The sequence below is a fragment of the Benincasa hispida genome, chromosome 5, assembly GCF_027475165.1.
Source record: "Benincasa hispida cultivar pf3 chromosome 5, pf3_genome.v1.1, whole genome shotgun sequence".
Classification (NCBI taxonomy): Eukaryota; Viridiplantae; Streptophyta; class Magnoliopsida; order Cucurbitales; family Cucurbitaceae; genus Benincasa; species Benincasa hispida.
In genome coordinates, this window is record NC_143482.1 from 51,554,036 (window position 1) to 51,571,491 (window position 17,456).

The 17,456-nt window shown below is 33.5% G+C and overlaps 2 protein-coding genes across 21 annotated transcripts; one reads left to right on the plus strand and one right to left on the minus strand.

Moving 5' to 3' along the window:
- Window positions 1–356: 356 nt before the first annotated feature.
- LOC120077087 (ubiquitin-conjugating enzyme E2 enzyme activator PEX22-like) lies at window positions 357–6,221 on the plus strand. Of its 15 annotated transcripts, none has more exons than XR_016529861.1 (9): window positions 468–775; window positions 3,451–3,687; window positions 3,772–3,819; window positions 4,014–4,073; window positions 4,163–4,264; window positions 4,782–4,847; window positions 5,059–5,347; window positions 5,721–5,840; window positions 5,925–6,221. XR_016529861.1 is itself a non-coding variant. In XM_039030947.2 (9 exons), the coding sequence occupies exons 1-8, from the start codon at window positions 668–670 to the stop codon at window positions 5,823–5,825; spliced, it is 828 nt and encodes a 275-aa protein (XP_038886875.1). In that variant the 5' UTR covers window positions 468–667; the 3' UTR covers window positions 5,826–5,848; window positions 5,925–6,221. The 15 variants fall into 15 exon arrangements, 8 of the variants coding, with proteins under 8 accessions (XP_038886877.1, XP_038886875.1, XP_090170311.1 ...); XR_016529862.1 differs by having other exon boundaries at window positions 5,721–5,848; window positions 5,925–6,111; XR_016529860.1 differs by having other exon boundaries at window positions 5,059–5,145; window positions 5,246–5,347; window positions 5,721–6,111.
- Window positions 6,222–7,140: 919 nt separating this feature from the next.
- Window positions 7,141–14,647, minus strand: LOC120077806 (Zinc finger C-x8-C-x5-C-x3-H type family protein). Of its 6 annotated transcripts, none has more exons than XM_039031848.2 (11): window positions 14,160–14,647; window positions 12,585–12,683; window positions 12,286–12,319; window positions 11,702–11,840; window positions 11,549–11,605; window positions 9,140–9,237; window positions 8,987–9,058; window positions 8,686–8,900; window positions 8,226–8,419; window positions 7,724–7,924; window positions 7,141–7,442 (listed from the first exon to the last, which is right to left on the minus strand). In XM_039031848.2, the coding sequence occupies exons 1-11, from the start codon at window positions 14,287–14,289 to the stop codon at window positions 7,371–7,373; spliced, it is 1,311 nt and encodes a 436-aa protein (XP_038887776.1). In that variant the 5' UTR covers window positions 14,290–14,647; the 3' UTR covers window positions 7,141–7,370. The 6 variants fall into 6 exon arrangements, with proteins under 6 accessions (XP_038887776.1, XP_038887782.1, XP_090170256.1 ...); XM_039031854.2 differs by having other exon boundaries at window positions 8,226–8,284; window positions 14,160–14,644; XM_090314130.1 differs by lacking the exon at window positions 14,160–14,647 and adding an exon at window positions 12,789–13,246.
- Window positions 14,648–17,456: the final 2,809 nt, after the last annotated feature.

Below are 17,456 nucleotides of genomic sequence, written 5' to 3' on the forward strand. Positions count from 1 at the left end.
AAAATTGAAAGAGATATTACTTACGACTATATGAAGATCGTTGTCATCATTTATTGCATCTCAAAATATGTATTTAAAATTATTTATATCGTCAACTTTAACATATTAGTTGTTATATATGTCAATGTACGTGAATATGTCCTAAATTATATAATAGATATATATTTTTTTTCTACAGATTAAACCCAACATCAAGTTTTAATCGTATTTTAACGGAAGAAAAAAAAACTCTCCAAAAATCTCACAATTTAAGAAAAAACAAAAATTCTTTTTATCCAAAAGAATAATTGAAATCTAACAAAAATTGAGATGTTGGTAAAATTAGATAAAACTAAACCGGTCACATGTTATAAAAAAAAAAAAGTAATTGGGAGTAGAGCTCAATTCAAATAAGTCCTAATCATTGTATAAAAGATTATTCAACCCTAAAAAGGAAAATAAAATTCTAGTTATTGTCTCTATTAAATTGATTAATGTTACTCGGTATGTTCAAAATAACTTTTTTTAAAAAAATAAAAATAAATAAATCCTTTCAAAACTCTCACCGTTGCACGAGCCAAGAAGGGAAATGAATTCCTAATTTATCTTCCCGCCGTAATAATCCAGTGGGCAACCGCGGCGGAGGGACGTAGATTCTCTGATATTTACAGCGTGTTAGGGTTCTCTCATGGCGGAATTGTCTTCAAAAGAGGAGCTCATCCGGCTAATCAAGCGGTTCGGGAGTAATCTAAGTGTCAAACTCTCCAGTTTATTCTCCATATTGTTTCAAACCCAGGTTTGTTTTCCATTCCTTTCGTCTCTATTCATTCCGTCGCGTTTTGCAGTTAATTTTTGAGGATTTTGTTTTCAAATTCTGCTTCTTTTTCTAGTTTTTGTAGTGACGGGTCTGGACTTTGTATGGAATGTTTACCACGATATTTCCGCATTGTTGTTATATAAAACGTTTTGGCTCGCTTAATTGATATGTTAATGCTGTAAAGTGTGTAGTAAGATTGTTTTCTTTCCTAATGTTCTAGCCTTCACTGTGGTAAATTATGACTGATGTTTGATGATTGTTTGAAATTGTCCAGAATCGAGAGCTGTAGCTATACTAATGAATGAAGTTGTCTTGCTTATGAGCAGTAATCTTAGACTCGATGATAGATGATGGTTTGATTTAGATATAAACATCGTCGTTCATATTAGTCTGCTATTGATAGATTGAATGCTAGAGGGTTTCTCTTTTCTCATTGTGTTCCTTCAAATAAAAGAGCTAATAGACAACCACTATGCCTACAAGGGTCATGCAAATAATAAAGTGCTTAGGAGAAATGAGCTCAAGTCATGGTAGTCACCTACCTAGGTTTTAATATCTTACCAGTCACCTTAGCAACCAAATGTAGTAGGATTGGAAGGCTGTCTTATGAGAATAGTCGAGGTGCGTGTAGGTTGGCCCCATTCAATGATAATAAATAAATAACATCGAAGAGCTTATAGACAAAACTTTGCCTTGGACTTGCCAAACAAAAGGGGCATTTCGAATGAGAATATCAACGAGGCCATAGATTTAACTTAGGATTTAACATTGTACGAGTTTTCTTGATAACTAAATGTAGTAAGGTTAGTTAGTTGTCCCATGTAAATTGTTGGGGTATGCAGAAGCGGGCACGAATACTTTGATAAATAAAATTAAAAAATAATGATAATAAATCAAAGAGCTTATAGACAAAACCTTGTACTGGACTAGCCAGACAAAGGGGACATTTTCAATGAGAACATTGACGAGGCCATGGATTCAATACAAGGAGGTTCCATGGCTTCAGAGGTGTAAACAAAAGTGCCTCCCGGAGGGAGATGAAACTCTTACTGTTTCTATAAAATTATGCCCAGGTGGAGAAATAGCTTGATTGTGGATGTTGGAGATGCTGACCATTAATGTGAGAAGTCCACTTAATGACCAGGGATAGAACCAAACTTTTCGTCTTTTTTTCCAAAGGTTGTATGCTACAGGAAAAAAAAAAAGGTAGAAAAGATCTCTTTCCCAAGTGTCTAACGTAGGATCCTATCTCACTTGTAGAAAGTGTCAAAGTTTAATGGAAATTCACAGAAGAAGAATTTTCAACCGTAGTCTCTTCTCTTGGAATGGCAAAAGACATTGCTTTAACAAGTCATGGAACAAAATAATCTAATGAGTAATGACTATTTTGCAAGACTATTTCAGAATGGTAACATCAACATTAGTATCAATAAAAGGGGTTGCAAAATTGTCCAAAGAGGGATTGTAACCAATTATTCCCTAATTCACAATTAAAGATAAAAAATGTTTGTGGGAGAGGGCAAAACTTCGGAGCCCAATGTCATTGTCAACATACTTGAAGATGAGTGAGAAGTAAAAAAGGAGAACGGGGTCTATAAACTTAACCTTGACAAAGTGTATCATTTGGTGATCAGATATTGTGGTTATTATTCTCAAGGAAAAGGCTTTATCTATGAATTGGGGTATGTATCGGAGGATGCCTTAGTAATACAATCTGCTTACTCATATTTAACGGGAAATTAAGAAGGAAGTTAAGTGCTTGAGAGAGTTGAGTTAAGACCAAGAGATCGTTTATTGCCTTCCTTCTTTGATGGCTTGAGCAGATACTAGATTGTTTTCAGGAGCCATGGAAACAAATTTTATCACTACTAGGGAGAACCTAATAGTTAATCATCTCAATTTGCAAATTACATTCCTCTTTTCACTCTCTTTAAGAAATGAAAAATTACAGTTTATTCGACAGTCCTCAGAAGGAGCTTAGATGCATAAATTTGCAACAGTGAGGATCAATGTTTGTAGAGAAAATGGGTGGGCTAATTGTTAGATGATATATAATTAAATTTGCCTTCATCCATAAGCTTAAGCTTTTGGGTCAACCGGTGATTCATTATGGTATCAGAGCAGGTTGATTCAGGAAGTCCTGTGTTCAAACCCCTACATTGTTGTTTTCTCCTCAATTAATATTGACTTCCACTTGTTGGGTTTTCTTCGTGTTGTAAGCCCACAAGTGAAGGGGAGTGTTAGATGATATATAATTAAATTCGTCTTTATCCATAAGCTTAAGTTTTTGGGTCAATCGGTGATTTATTAGTAATAACTTCTCATTCATCTTTGGTAAGTAGCCTCCTACGTACATGGGACTTTCCATGGGAATGAATCCCTAAAGTAGACATATCTGAACGAGGAAGACTTTCCCTAATTCAAGTTTCCTTGCTAATTTTTCAACTTTTTACTTTATGTTCTTTAAAGCTCTAGTAATCCAACTAATAATGCTGGCAAGATCCTGAGGAAATTTCTTTTGAAGAGCCTGATTTAGGGGAGATTTAATTTGATAGACTTAAGGGAGTTAAGTTATCTGTGTTCTTCTGGCTGGTGTAACAAATATTCTATTACAAAGATGACAATTTAATGCCTTTTGTTCAAATTTGTTGCAGAATTTCCGATCTCTTAGTGCTATTGCGGGTTTTGCTCTTGCTGTAATCTTCTCATGGAAACTGTTAAAACCACCAAGTGAACATCATAGAAGGCAACGGAAAAGGCAAACTCCTGCAGCAGGCAACTCTGACATTGGCACAAGTTCAGATTCACAATTGATAACTTCTGGAACTTCTTCTCCTCCAGAGGATTCAGGTGCACAAAATGTTGACAATGAATTTTACCGGCCAGTAAAGGTTAGCGGTGCACAAATTGTGCTCTTTTACTATTTATTACTTGTTAATTACTTAATTTATAATGAGTGCCTGGTTTTGCCTCAGCCAACTTTGGAGCAAATTGTTAGACAGAAGCTTGGTGGTGGAAGAAAGGTAATGAAAACATATCTGATAATCTTGATATGGTGAAAGCTGGCAATGAGTTATGGATGTGTTAGTCTCATTGACCATACATCAATCATAGTTTTGTTACACCAAGAGCTTACCCATTGAAGTTGACCTTTCATCTTGTACAAGTATATAACAGTTCATAAATTGGCGCTGATTCCAAATTCTTGTTATTTTAGGTTACTTGTCGTCTTCTTGGAATAATTTTGGAGGAAAGTAGTCCAGAAGAGCTGCAGGTTGTAGTATTTTTTCTATCTGTGTGTTTTGTTATGAAATTGTGTTTGAGGAAGCATAGGTTAGTATTAACGTTTGGTAATGTTTCTGACAGAATCAAGCAACTGTAAGGTCATCTGTCGTGGATGTGCTTTTAGTGATCATAAATTATTGTGATCTCTATTTGATGGAAAGAGCACTTGATGAGGAAAGTGAGGTGAGCCTACAATCCTCAGGAAGAACTTTTCACACGTCAGTGTATACTGTAAAATGCTCCTTCACTTAAAATGGTTGGTACAGAAGATTTGTGCTCTTTCTTTCTCTCGGTGTTATGCAGTCAAACCATGCACAAACTTGAAAAAAATAAAAAGATCGTTTGCCATTTAAATATATTGAAAAGCCAACCTGGAGGGATCAAAAAACTATTTCGATATAAAAACTGCTTTTTGGTACTCGGCTTTTATAGCAATCATTTCCATATATTTCTCGCATCTGACCCCGTTAATGAACACCTTGACAGGGCTATTATATTCGACTTATAGTTATGTTAGTTTTGAATTCTTAAAAATTTCTAGTACCAAAGTCCACTATGGATTATTTTAGTTTTTGGTGGTCCTGGAGCTACAATCTACCTTGTTCGCTAAAACTCCAGGGTTTAAAGGCATTTCTTTTTGCAGTATCTTCATATACGATCACATTATTAGTTTTAATACTGAAAAAAATTTCTTGTGCAGAGAAAGGTTATAGTGGCTCTGGAAGATGCTGGTGTTTTCACATCAGGTGGCTTGATCAAGGATAAGGTTTGACCCATAATGAACTCTATTTATGCTAGGTCAAAGTTTCGACTGCTTATTCTCATAGTTTCCTTTTCCTTATAAGGTTTGATAAATTGATCCTAGTGTTCTAAGTTATATATTATTTACTTGTTTTTTGGTTGCTGCAGTTTGTTGGGCGTTTAACATCCTTTTACCAATTACTTCTTTTTCTGATTACATTTCTTAACGCTTTTAGGATCCCTCCCCCATATCTGTATTGAGACCTCCAGTGAAATGCGAGAGAGAAGCTAGCTGAACTATGTCTACATGGATGAGTGGCTGGGTGTTTTAACTTTTTTATATTCTTGACATGGTCATCACTTTATAATTTCAGTTGCTTCTGGTAACTTATTTCACCTTAAATTTTGTACTTCTTTGTTTAGGTTCTCTTCTGTAGTACAGAAAATGGGAGGACATCGTTTGTTCGGCAACTAGAACCCGATTGGCATATTGACTCTGATCCTGAAATCGTTTCTCAACTAGCGGTATGTTTCCATATAATTTACTATGCCTTAGGGTGATCACACACGAAGTTCCAGTTATACATTTGGTTTTTAATTTTTGAAAATTAAGCTTAGAAACCCTACTTTTACCTATAGACCTTTTTGCTTTGTTGTCTATCATCTGACTATGTTTCCAAAAATCCACCCCAAGTTTTGAAAATAAAGTAGTTTTTAAGAACTTGTTTTTATTTATAGAATTTGACTAAGAATCCAAATATTAACATAGAAAAATGAAGACTTTCATTTACAAATGGTGAGAAAACAAGCTGATATTTTTAAAAAACCATAAACTGTATTGAAAATTTACATATTATCCAAAATGAAACTGCCACATTAATTTGTTTTTATGCCACAGAGATTCATCAAGTGTCAACTTCACATATCTCAAGTGAAGCCTGAGAAGATGGCCTCCAATGTTTTCACCTCGGCATCACTGGAGCAGTTCTTTCAATGCACATAACACAGACCAGCAGAAGTATATATGTAAAATTTGTCTTTCGTTCTTCTTCTTCTTGGATTTTACATGCATTATTCCTTTAAATGATGTTATCCGATTCAGCTTTCAGGAAAAATGCTCGATTTTGTTCAATAAAATCCCTCCCGGAAAAACTAAGTGCAAATTAGCTGTATGAATAGCAAATTGGATGAATGAGATCAAGTTACTACTTCCCCATCTTTAGGAATGATCCATTTTTCCATCTTAACTCTGGCTTGTAATGAATAATATTAGACAACATTTTACTGTAGGTTTTCTGTTCTTTTTATTTATTTGTTTTTACAATGTAAGTGAATCAGGAAAAGGGAAGGTTTGTGGATTTATATCGATGCATTCCGTATGAATGAATTAATTTTGACATCTCTTCATGTTATTCTCTCTTTTGAGGTCTCAATTTTACTATACTCATTGATAAAATCATATTTCTGATAAAAATTATAAATAAAAAAAGATAATATATTTGAATTGATAAATTAATGTTTTATATCTTTTAAATAAGTCAAAATATTTACCATTCATCTAAAGAAAGGCACGAGAGATTCACAATTAGGTGAAGACCGATGGAGGGGGCTGGAAACCCCAATGTGATATTGCTATTCACTCTTTTTATATCGATGTCAACTTTATAAAAAGAAAATCAAAATAATATTTTTAGACGTTGGTCCTAAACTTTTTTTTAAAGAAGTATCTAATAAATTCAACCTCATAAATTCTCAAGAAATTTAAAATTTTCAAACATTAATTGATCTATTATAAATTATTTTTTTAGAATAAAAATCTAAATTTTCAATTGTGTTGGGTAGATTCCTCATTTAAGAACTTTTAAAAGCTCAAAACTTAGAACTTGTAAATTCGAGTAAAATAGATTTGCAATTTGATCTATTTTAAAATAACAAATCACATTTGTAATTCAACCTATTTTAAAATAACAAATCACAGCTCAATGATGATATTAAGTAAAAATATGCGACTTTTAATACATGAAAGAAAACTAAAATTTCACTACATTAAATGTTTAAGGGGTGTTTGGCCCTCCAACTTCAAGTGGGTGAGATGAGTTATTATAACACACCCCATGTTTAGGACTCCAATGATAATATTGGTGGTTCTAACTATTATAACATACAATTAACTATAATATTACTATCTCAACTCCTACTTATTATAAAGTTCACTATTTCCTACTCATCTATTTTTCTCTTTATTACTGTGTTTACTACCTAAACTAAAATAGTTTGCATCTTAAAACAGATTATAATAACCAACTCAACACCTCAAATAGTCCAATAAACAAGTAAATTAGTGCACTATGAATTGCTTCACCACGGTAATTCGAAAATAGCAATCAAAATCTGCAAAGAAAAAAATAGAACGGGGAAGGTTGCCGATATCTGATATGCTAACAAAACTGGAAATTACAAGTGCGTTTAACAAGAACACATGAGAACCAATAATCCACTTCCACTATACTAATAAGAGTTGTTCTAACATCTACAGCAGGATCTAATGTTAAGCATCGTCCATAACTTCCGTTTCATCATCAACCACCTCCACATCTACATTTTGATCTTCACTCTCATACTGCAATCCAAATCTCATGTTAGGTGCTATAAGTATTAGGTGACAAGGTATAAACTTGTAGTTGAAAGAAACAAAATCATATTTAATAAGACTAATGACTAAACATTGGTTTGGTTCAAACTTTTTCATGTTCATGTTAGAAACTTGATTTGGTTTGGGATGTGCAGAAAAGTTTCAAGTATATCTATAGATTGAACGAGAAAAATGTAAGGTGATCTTCTTTCTAAAGTATTTTGCTAGAGAACTGAAGAAAAGTTGTGAAATTTTGAGAACTTGCTAACCCTTGAATGGTTGAATTCATGTATTGGAGGTGGTGGTGGAGGGGGAAGGAAAGGCAGGCTGCCTGACGCAGCCTCCTTTGTACTTTCCCTCGGTTCTTTCACTTCATTGCTGATTTCCAAGTCAATATCAACTTCCTCATCGACTGCATGGGCAGCCATGCTGGTTAATGGCACTACAACACCTGACTCTAGACCCCTAACCTGCAGATTTGGGGAATTAAGGGGAAGGATGAACAATGGAATTTATTGAAGTCATTTGCAACGTATGGAAGTTTCAAATTGATCTTGCAAGACAAAGGAGGGGGGATAAAATCCAGGTCTAGAAAACAACAATGTTGAACTATGGAAGAACGAATTAAATAGATAGTAGCACACTTCACACCGCCATAACCTATGGGCTTGTACTCCATATGTCATAAATAATCAGACATCCAAGCCTCGAACACATGGCACATAGTAAATTGTAAAAACAATAAAAATTCATCAGAAAAATATCAGTCACCTTGTCTGCAGCAGAAACACTACTAGATGTCTTCCCCCTCTTCTGCCTGCTTTCGTTTGCTGTAGGTATCAGATCATTGATTTCATTGCCAACCGCCTCAATTTTGCTATACATTGATTTAGCAGGATGGGCATTCCACCGAGAGATCCTACTCAATCTGCCCACTGCCTCTTTATTTCCTTTGTTTAAATCAGCTAATGTAGCATGCACACAAATTATTTTAAGTACGAGAGAGAAAAAAAAGGCTCCAACATGAAGATCATGCACAATTAAAAATATCACAACCCCCCCCCCCCCCCCCCCCCCCAACACACACACAAAAAGCACCACCACCACAAAGAAAAAAGAAGATTGCATTGAAACATCTTTCAATAAAAGAGAGCTTACTAGGGCTGAGGCCGTATTAAGAGATTTTAAATGACACATCTATAGGAAGAAATTATTAAGTCTCAAAAGGCACCTCGTTTTGAGTTCTCTGCAGTATCTTGAACAGAATGCATCTTCCTCTTGCTTGCAGAAGTGTCTTTTTGCAGGTCATGAAAAGGGCCAGATGCATGATAAACAGGGTCCTCGCCATCGCTCACAATATTGATACTCGAGTCTTCTTCGTTGGCACCAATTTTATTAACATCTGGCCCCAGCTGATCTCCCAATTGTTGAAGTCGGACTTGAGACCTACACATTTAGAAAAGTTACCATAATTTCCTGAAAATCATCACCATTAGAAAATGCAATCAAAAGAATAGGACAAGTATACTTGCCGTTTCAGTTCATCTTGTAATCTTGAGTGACGATTATGTGCTTTGACAAACTTCTTGATTTTTGATTTGATCCTGAATTTTAAAGATCCAACAAAAAATAGGAATAAGAGGCAGATATCCACCTTCAGCAGGAAACATGACAACGATATGTACCTTCTACACTCCTGCCTCTCTTTATATAATTGAGATTCTAGTTCCTGAATTCTAGAAGTCAAAATGTCCACTTCTTGAATTTTCTCGTCCAGGTAGACCTTAAAAAATAAAGAAAAATTTGCTAACATCTTCAATATATATTTATAGAACCATTTCATTGATAAAATCTAGTTATATATTATCTCGAATACATAGCTCAATCAAAATTCTAACAATACATACGACACTTAAACAGCACAAAAGCACCTTCGCACTTAAAACGAGATTCACTTTCAACCATCTCAAAAGAATTAAATGATCAACTACGTGCTCTAGTTTTCAATTTTAGCCTTTAGGTCAACCTGACCGCAAAGTAGAAAATAACAAAGATTTACCATGCATTTAAGAAGCTGCGTTCTCTCCTCAAAACTGTTTCCATAATCTACCTACCTGACAAACCCGACCTTCTACCGATTATTACAACCCCATAACTGACCGACAAGCACACTCATCCACCTACAAGCTAACGCTAAAAAAAGAAATGAGCTGTTATGCAACATAAACGCCACCCATCACCCTGTTGCCTAGTTGATGAACACAGAATTGTGACTCTTAATATAAGCACTGGGACAACACCAAAACAGAACATAGATTTCAACATTTGGCTAAGAGTCTAGCTTAGTAACCCTGTCAACTATAGCATCTGGCTTCATCTTGTGCATGATTTTCTTCCAAAGTCTCTTGTATCTTGACTTCCCAAGCAACTTTATCTTGCTTGATTATCTATTTATCTCTCTCTCTCTATACTCGATGTATCAATGGATAACTGAATCCATGGGTAGGCTGAACTGCCAAACTTCTGCATCATAAAATTTGATGATTACCACGATGATCTAGAAAAATGAAATCAGTCAGGCTGGCACCTCTTTTTGACTAATCTGTTCCAAATGAACCTCATTCCACTCATTTTGTTCTTGCCCATCCACCATCAGTGGACTGCTACACACAAAAGGCTTCAACCAAAACGGTATGGAAGTTTGAGGGATGCTTAATTTCAAAAATAGAAGAAAAGAAAAAAAATAGGCAAAATCTTGCCATTTCTGACACCAAACACAAGTTTGTCACCTTCATTGAAGGTAGAAGTCATGAACCGCACAGCTAGTTACCCACCCAAATTGTGCTCCTAAAATCCAAATGCTTCAACCCCTCCCTTGGTCCATTCGTCATCAAACACTTCCATATCAACCACAATCATTAAGACATATTCCATTTCAATCGTGATCATATTATTCCGCTCTTAGCAGAAGTATCAAATCTTCTCAATCAATGCTAGTTCTGTTTGGAACCGTGACAGCATTCATGAGTTTTATTGCAATACCCTCTATGATCCTCTGCCCCTTTTTTGCAACAGTGTTCATGAGGATTTTTTCATCCAAAAAAAAAAAAAAATTGAGATAATCTAGTGCTAATTCAACTAGGTTCTCAAATACCATCAAATACCACTATTAAAATCTCCAACCAGATCTCACCCAACTCTTAGCTTCCAGTTTATGAACTTGACTTCAGCCAGCCTAGGAATAACGTACCTATAAACCCATGTGAAACTTTCGTATGCTTGACCCTCTTCATTTGTATCTCTGTTGCTCATTTACAAAGTTCCATGGCTTCTAATTTTTATGGCTTTTCTCCAACAATTTCTGACCCAAGTTCAAAAGTCACTCTAATTGCTAATCACCGACTTCATTGATGCTAAATCATCTTCTTCCCTTTCATCATCTCATCAATTTCAGCAATTCTTTCCTATGTTCTGGATCCAATCCAGATTAATGTGCTTTTGTGGAAGACATCCCCTCAATCTACCTTCTAGTGGTAAAAGATCACCTCCAATCGGTATAGTGATGCGATTACCATGAATTTTGAGTGGAAAGCTACTCTTAGCTCTACCTTTGTTTCATCACTGAAATTTTATAGAAAGGTATTCCTTTCTTCCCCAAGGCATTTTCCTTCATTGTACAATATGTGTGTGTGTGTGTGTGTGGGCACCCATGTTGCTAGGGTATATTCTACCTTTGTTTCACCATTGAAATTGTATGCCATTTGCCTTCATTATACAAGATGTGTGTGTGTGTGTGTGTGTGTGAACAAACTTCATTAAAAATGAGTGATAATGTGACTAGTGACAATACCACTCACTTCAACCAACATGTCACAAAGAGAATTTCCCAACAATGACTAAACACCTTAAACCACTTACAAGTAATACATTTGAAGAAATACTATCATAAAGGAGAATATTAAAGAGTTAATTAAATTTTAAAAATGGGAAATCCCCCCAATTGATACATGGATGGAAAAAGAAAATATGTATTACATATTGCCTCCACAACATTAGAGGTCGAAATCAACTAAAAAAAAAGAGACAATTCTAACCTCAGCTTGGTGTTTGTGGTGCTCAGCCATGTCAATATCTGACTGCATCTTGTTCAACTGTGTAATTCAAAGATGGTCAACCAAGATTTCCAGAGAGTTACCGTTTCTAATATATGGAAGTTTTAAGTTAGAAAACAATAGTATTCTGTGTACCTGCCCCTCAAGAGTGTCCCTAGAAGCAGATGAGATTTTCCCTTGTCTATCTTGTTCTTCATTCCTATCTGAAATCCTCAAATTTCCAGAATAATCATGATGGGAATCCCCATGTTCCTTTTTCCTTCTCTTACGGTCGCTGAAACAAGAATGTGTACCATTTCAAAGTATCCACCAGCAAAATTACTAAGAAGTAATTTGTTATGCTATTACTCATGAAAAGATAATTGGGTGTAGAAGAATGAACTCAGGCCATACTAATATCACAACACATAAGACCTTCAAACCTAAAGGCTAGAAGTAAGGCTCAAGAAATAATGGAATCAGGTACTGGAAGTACTCTCTCATTAAAAAGATAAATAAATAAATAAATAATGAACTGGAAGTACTCTGGCAGAAAAAAAGTCGTCAATATCATATGACCATTTTCACACGAGAAAAATCTCATAAGCATACCTTGCAATGACTTCAAATAAAAATTTGTCCCTCAATAGATAATTCCATCACAGAATCACATCCTACCCTTCCTTAGCTTGACTAGTTCAAAATAACGAGAATACCATACAAGAGTTGTGACAGTGTACCTATGTCGTTCAATTGACCAAGAGGAGCTATACTCTGCAATTTCAATTAAAAAATGAGAGAAATCAGGGAAGAACTTTGCTATTACAAGATGTAAAAGAATTATGTAGCCCACATATTCTTTTAAACTATAAATGTGCATGTGTTTCAAGAACCTAGCTTCCTACATTCCTTAATTAGAGAATGTATAAATGAAACATCATATAATTTGGGGATTGCAGCATAGGAGTACATTGGAGAAGAGACATCTTTTTTTTGGGGGTGGGGGTTGGGACAATAAGAAAAAATATGACTTTATTACCACGAGGTTCATGTCGCCCTCTAGAATCCCTTTCCTGCAGGGGAGAATGCCTGCTGTCAAGCTTAAGCCTTAAATCATTTCCCCTATAATCCTGTCTACCTGCAAAGATGGAGAAATTTTATTTTAACGAGTTTAGTTAATGCAAGATATTCTTTCTAAACAACAATTAATGAATCAATGAATTCCTTACAAGGCTTATCTTACCATTACATGGAAAAGATGAGAAACAAAATAAGGAACAGTAATAGTGCCGCCATGCCAGTTCCAAAAGATCCATAGAAATAATGAAAAGATATAGAAAAATCCATGCCCGAGATTAAACCATGGGATAACCTTCATATCGAGAATAGAATGAAGGATTATACTCCTGTGTCCACGATGAACAATAAGTTCGCATAACTTTGATCCAAAAGGGAAATATCTCTGGTATTCCACATAATGATACAAGTACAGTCCAATGGCATAGATTCAAATTTGATCTTCATGCAATACTCCCATAAAAATTGCTTTACTCCAAGAGGAAGTCCATTTGGCATACTCAGGAGGCATAAACCAACAAAAGAAAATCTCCTAAGAAAAATGAAGCCCCATGAACAACGGTTGCATAACCCAGAAGATCGTAATGGGATAATTAAACAAAAGCTGAGGGAGATGTATACATTATGGAAAACAATTATAATCTTCAAGAAGTACTTTCTGGTTTAGCTGATGCAGCACAAGGGCCATAAACATCTCCAGAAATATATCACAGGCAGGGGCAGCTCAATAGAGAAAAATCCACAATATCCATTGCCAGACCAATGAAAAAGCTCTGATCCGGATGATTATTTTTGACTGGCCACTTCAGTGACCAAGCAAGTTTGAAGAAATTTTTATATCTCGCATTATTGGAATCATCCAACGTCCATCTATAATAAATATCCATTGGTAGAGGCGTGGAGACTCATGTGACGACTTGGGCAGAACCAATTAAAATATCGAAGATAGCAAGCAATAAGATACCCAAACCACAGATCCATAGATGAGGGAGATTGTGTTCGTATAGCTATACATACAAGCAGACAGAATAGTTTCAAATGATTAACTGAAAGAACCTAGTTATTAGTCTAGCCCATTCTAAAGATACCCCTCCCTTACAGTGCACCATAAAGAGCATTCGGGAAATATGCCCACATAATTAAGAAAAGGAAAAACATACACATGAGTGAGTAGGAAGGCTAGAGATTAATAGGATACCCAAAAATGCTATAAATTAAGTACTCAACATTGATTATAACAAGAAAACCATAATGGAAGAAAGAAACACCATCAGTCCTGGATTAGTCTATCCCTCTCCCAAGGAAATAAACTCAAAGATCCCTTGAATCACACCCATACCCACAAAATCAAACCCCACAACATAATATCACCAATATACCACTGTTAGTGTTGAATGTAAGGATATAACGATCTAATACGACAACAACAATTAGCATACACATGTAAACTTTAGCGACTATAAATTTCCATTTCAACAACCCTAAACCCCAAATTAAAGAACATATCACAAAATTGGAGATATAAGAGGCAAATTACCGGTAGAAGCACCAGCAAATCGCCTGAGTTCAGCGTTCCCGTGAGCGAACGAGCAACTTGGACGAGAACAGTGGCCTTTCTGATAAAGAACACATAACTTTGTTTTGAAGAGTTTGCGGCCAACCATCATGGATGAACATGAACAATAAGTGAGAAGAAGTATGTATTGGAAGTCGCAGTAATCGTCGTTTAAATTTGCAGCGACGAATCAGAAAGAATAGATGTAGAAAGCGAATTGGAGTAGTTCAGGCGATGAAATCCGCTTACAGAAATTGCCAAGAATCAGAAAATATGCAAAAATAGTAGAAGAGACAAGATTCGACGGCTTGTAGATGGCGAGAGCTGAACTTTGTAAGCTATCCAAAGCAAAACGCCGACCCCGCTTGAACGAACACCGTGATGAGGGGTTTTATTATTTCTCCTTATTTTTGTTGCTGCTTTTTTTCTTTTTTTCTCCCTTCCTTGCAAAGCAACGGCGGAAGTACAAGGTAATTGGAGGATTTGTTTTTTTGGTATTTATATTTTGGAGAATTACCTTAGCCATGAAGTTTAGAAGATTAATTCGTTTGCTATCTTAATTTTTAAAATATATCTTTTTCGTTGAAAAACCTTTTAGTATGGGTGCATTTGATCTCTAAAATCTCGTTCGGTAATTAAAATTAAGTTTTTTTCTTCCTTATTTTTATAATGATTTTATCTTTTTTTAGTATAATAGTTGAATTCTTAGCCAAATTTTAAAAATAAAAACAAAATTTTAAAAACTACTTTTTTTTAGTTTTCATTTTTTTTAAATCATTGGCAAAAAGTAGATAACAAATAAAAAAATTTGAAAGTAGAAGTAGGTTTATATATTTAATTTTCAAAAATGAAAACAAAAAAACCAAATTGTTATCACACGGGTTCAAAGTTTTTTAAGTTTACATTTTTAGTCCATGAATATTTAAAAATAGATTTAAAGATACGTGCAATAATTTTTTATTCTAAAATAGAAAAATAACTTTTAAAAATCAACTCATCTCTCAAATTAATTTTCAACTGATCTTTGTAATTCAAAATGCTATATAATTATATAAAAAATTATAAAAAATATTTAAGAGACATTTTAAACCCATTCTTAAAAATTTAGAGACTAAAATGACAAATATTAAAAATCCAAGAACTAAATATATCTATTCTTGAAAACTAGTAGATTAAAAAGGTTATTTTGAAAATTTAGGAATGAAACACACCTATTCTTAAAAAACTTGAGACTAAAATGATAATTTTTCTTTATATTTTTATTAAACCTTAGTTGGGTACTTCTAATCAATTTTTTTTTTTTTTTAATAGGAAACAATCTTAAATTTAGTTGCCCTTTCAGAGTTAATTTTTATTAAAAAAAAATCGTTGAATAATAATAATAACTATACACAATTTGATTATATTTCTAAAATTTATAAAGAGAATATTAATAAGGACTATTTTCTCTAACGAATTTGATAATCAACAGTAAATAACCGACATCATTTTTTTTAAAAAGATTTATTGAAAGTATTCACTCCAAAGTATAACACCAAAATGACATTCTAATTTTCTAGTTTAAAGACTTAAGTTATATACTTGGAGATTAATCGATATATAATTAAAAATAATAATTATTATTAGTGTTTTGTTTTTTTAATTCAACCACACTTAGGGTGGAGGTCATTTTATCTCCTATTTGATAACCATTTTATTTTTTATTTTTGTTTATAGACACTAGTTTTGCCTCCAAATTTCTTTGATTGGTATCTACTTTTCACCAATAGTATAAAAAGCGAAGCCAAATTTGGAGAACTAAACAAAGTATTTTTTTTTTTTTAGAATTTGGTTAAGAATTCAACCATTCTACTTAAAAAGGATACAAATCATTATAAGAAATGATGATAAAATAGGCTTCATCTTCTAAAACAAAAACAAAAAACAAAATAGTTACCAAACAGTGCCTTGGTTTTTTTTTTTTTTTTTTTGAAAATTAAGCCTATAGATAGACATGACATCCACCTTCAAATGTTTTCCTTTGATATCTACTTTTTTTGGTTTAAATAATCAAAATTTGAAAACTAAAAAAGTAGCTTTTAAAAACCTGTTTTTGTTTTTGAAATTTGACTAGGAATTTAACCATTGTACTGTATAAAAATGCTATAAGAAATGAGAAGAAAATAGACTTAATTTTTAAAAATTAAAAATAAAAAACGAAATGGTTACCAAACGAGGTCTAAATATAAAATATATATCATTCAACTTTACCTTTTATTTTAAGAATATCCTCATCATTTTAAGAGAGTTATGACGTTATCATTCATCTTTTATTAAAAGTTTCAAAACTATTACTCATGTATAAATCAATTAGATTTTAAGATAAAAATGAAAATTGAAATCAAGTGACAATATTTGTAGTATGATTGAAGTATACCAAAAGAAAAAAACTCAAAAATCAAAAGACTGTAAGTGTAAATTAACCTAATTGTAAAACAATTAAATACTGTTAAAATTAATCCAGATTTTTATTAAAATACATGAATTATATTATTACATACCTGAATAGTTCAAATCAAGAAATAGTTAGATACATAAATTACTGAACATATTGATAAATATCTTTTGATGTACTTTTCTACTAGTATAAATATGTGTAAGATTTCTCATTTGTAAGTAAGAAAAGAAAATAAAGAAATATTCAAGTTCTTATTTCTCTTAAATTGTGTGAGTAAGATAACAATCTTCTTCTCTTGTCTCTTGATTTGTATTCTAAGAGTTTATTACATTTTGAAAAAGTGGTATCAGAATTAAGATCAGAGACGGCTTCAAATGGTAACATGTTGCAACCCCAACTTCCTAGATTCAGTAGGAAGAATTTTAATCACTGGAGTATTCAAATGAAAGTGTTATATGGCTCAAAAGAATCGTGGAATATTGTTGAAAGAGAATATACTAAAGTTGAGTATCAGAACAGACTTACAAATCAATAACTTGTCGAGTAGAGAGAAAATCATAAGAAAGACAAGAAGACTTTATTCTTCATTTATCAACCTGTTGATGAATTTACTTTTGAGAGAATTTCAACAGCTACTTCTACAAAGGCTGCTTGAGATATTTTACAATCCACTTATCAAGGAGAAGATAAGGTAAAGATGGTAAGACTACAAGCTCTTAGATCGAAATTTTATTGCATTAAGATGAAAGAGACCAAAACTGTTGAAGAATTTTTCAATTATATTCTTGCAATTGTCAACTGTTGAGAATGTCCTAAAACTTGCAGTTCATAATATATGAAAC

What these genes read in the sequence shown, in the direction of transcription:
- LOC120077087 (XM_039030946.2), top strand. Translation starts at nt 668, where the DNA reads ATGGCGGAATTGTCTTCAAAAGAGGAGCTCATCCGGCTAATCAAGCGG. An exon ending in AATTTTACCGGCCAGTAAAG is followed by an intron (nt 3,688 to 3,771) that starts GTTAGCGGTGCA and finishes GTTTTGCCTCAG; the next exon opens with CCAACTTTGGAGCAAATTGT. An exon ending in AAATCGTTTCTCAACTAGCG is followed by an intron (nt 5,348 to 5,720) that starts GTATGTTTCCAT and finishes TTTATGCCACAG; the next exon opens with AGATTCATCAAGTGTCAACT.
- LOC120077806 (XM_039031848.2), bottom strand. Translation starts at nt 14,289, where the DNA reads ATGATGGTTGGCCGCAAACTCTTCAAAACAAAGTTATGTGTTCTTTAT. An exon ending in TGGTCAATTGAACGACATAG is followed by an intron (nt 11,841 to 12,285) that starts GTACACTGTCAC and finishes TTCTTGTTTCAG; the next exon opens with CGACCGTAAGAGAAGGAAAA. An exon ending in TTACAAGATGAACTGAAACG is followed by an intron (nt 8,901 to 8,986) that starts GCAAGTATACTT and finishes CTAAATGTGTAG; the next exon opens with GTCTCAAGTCCGACTTCAAC.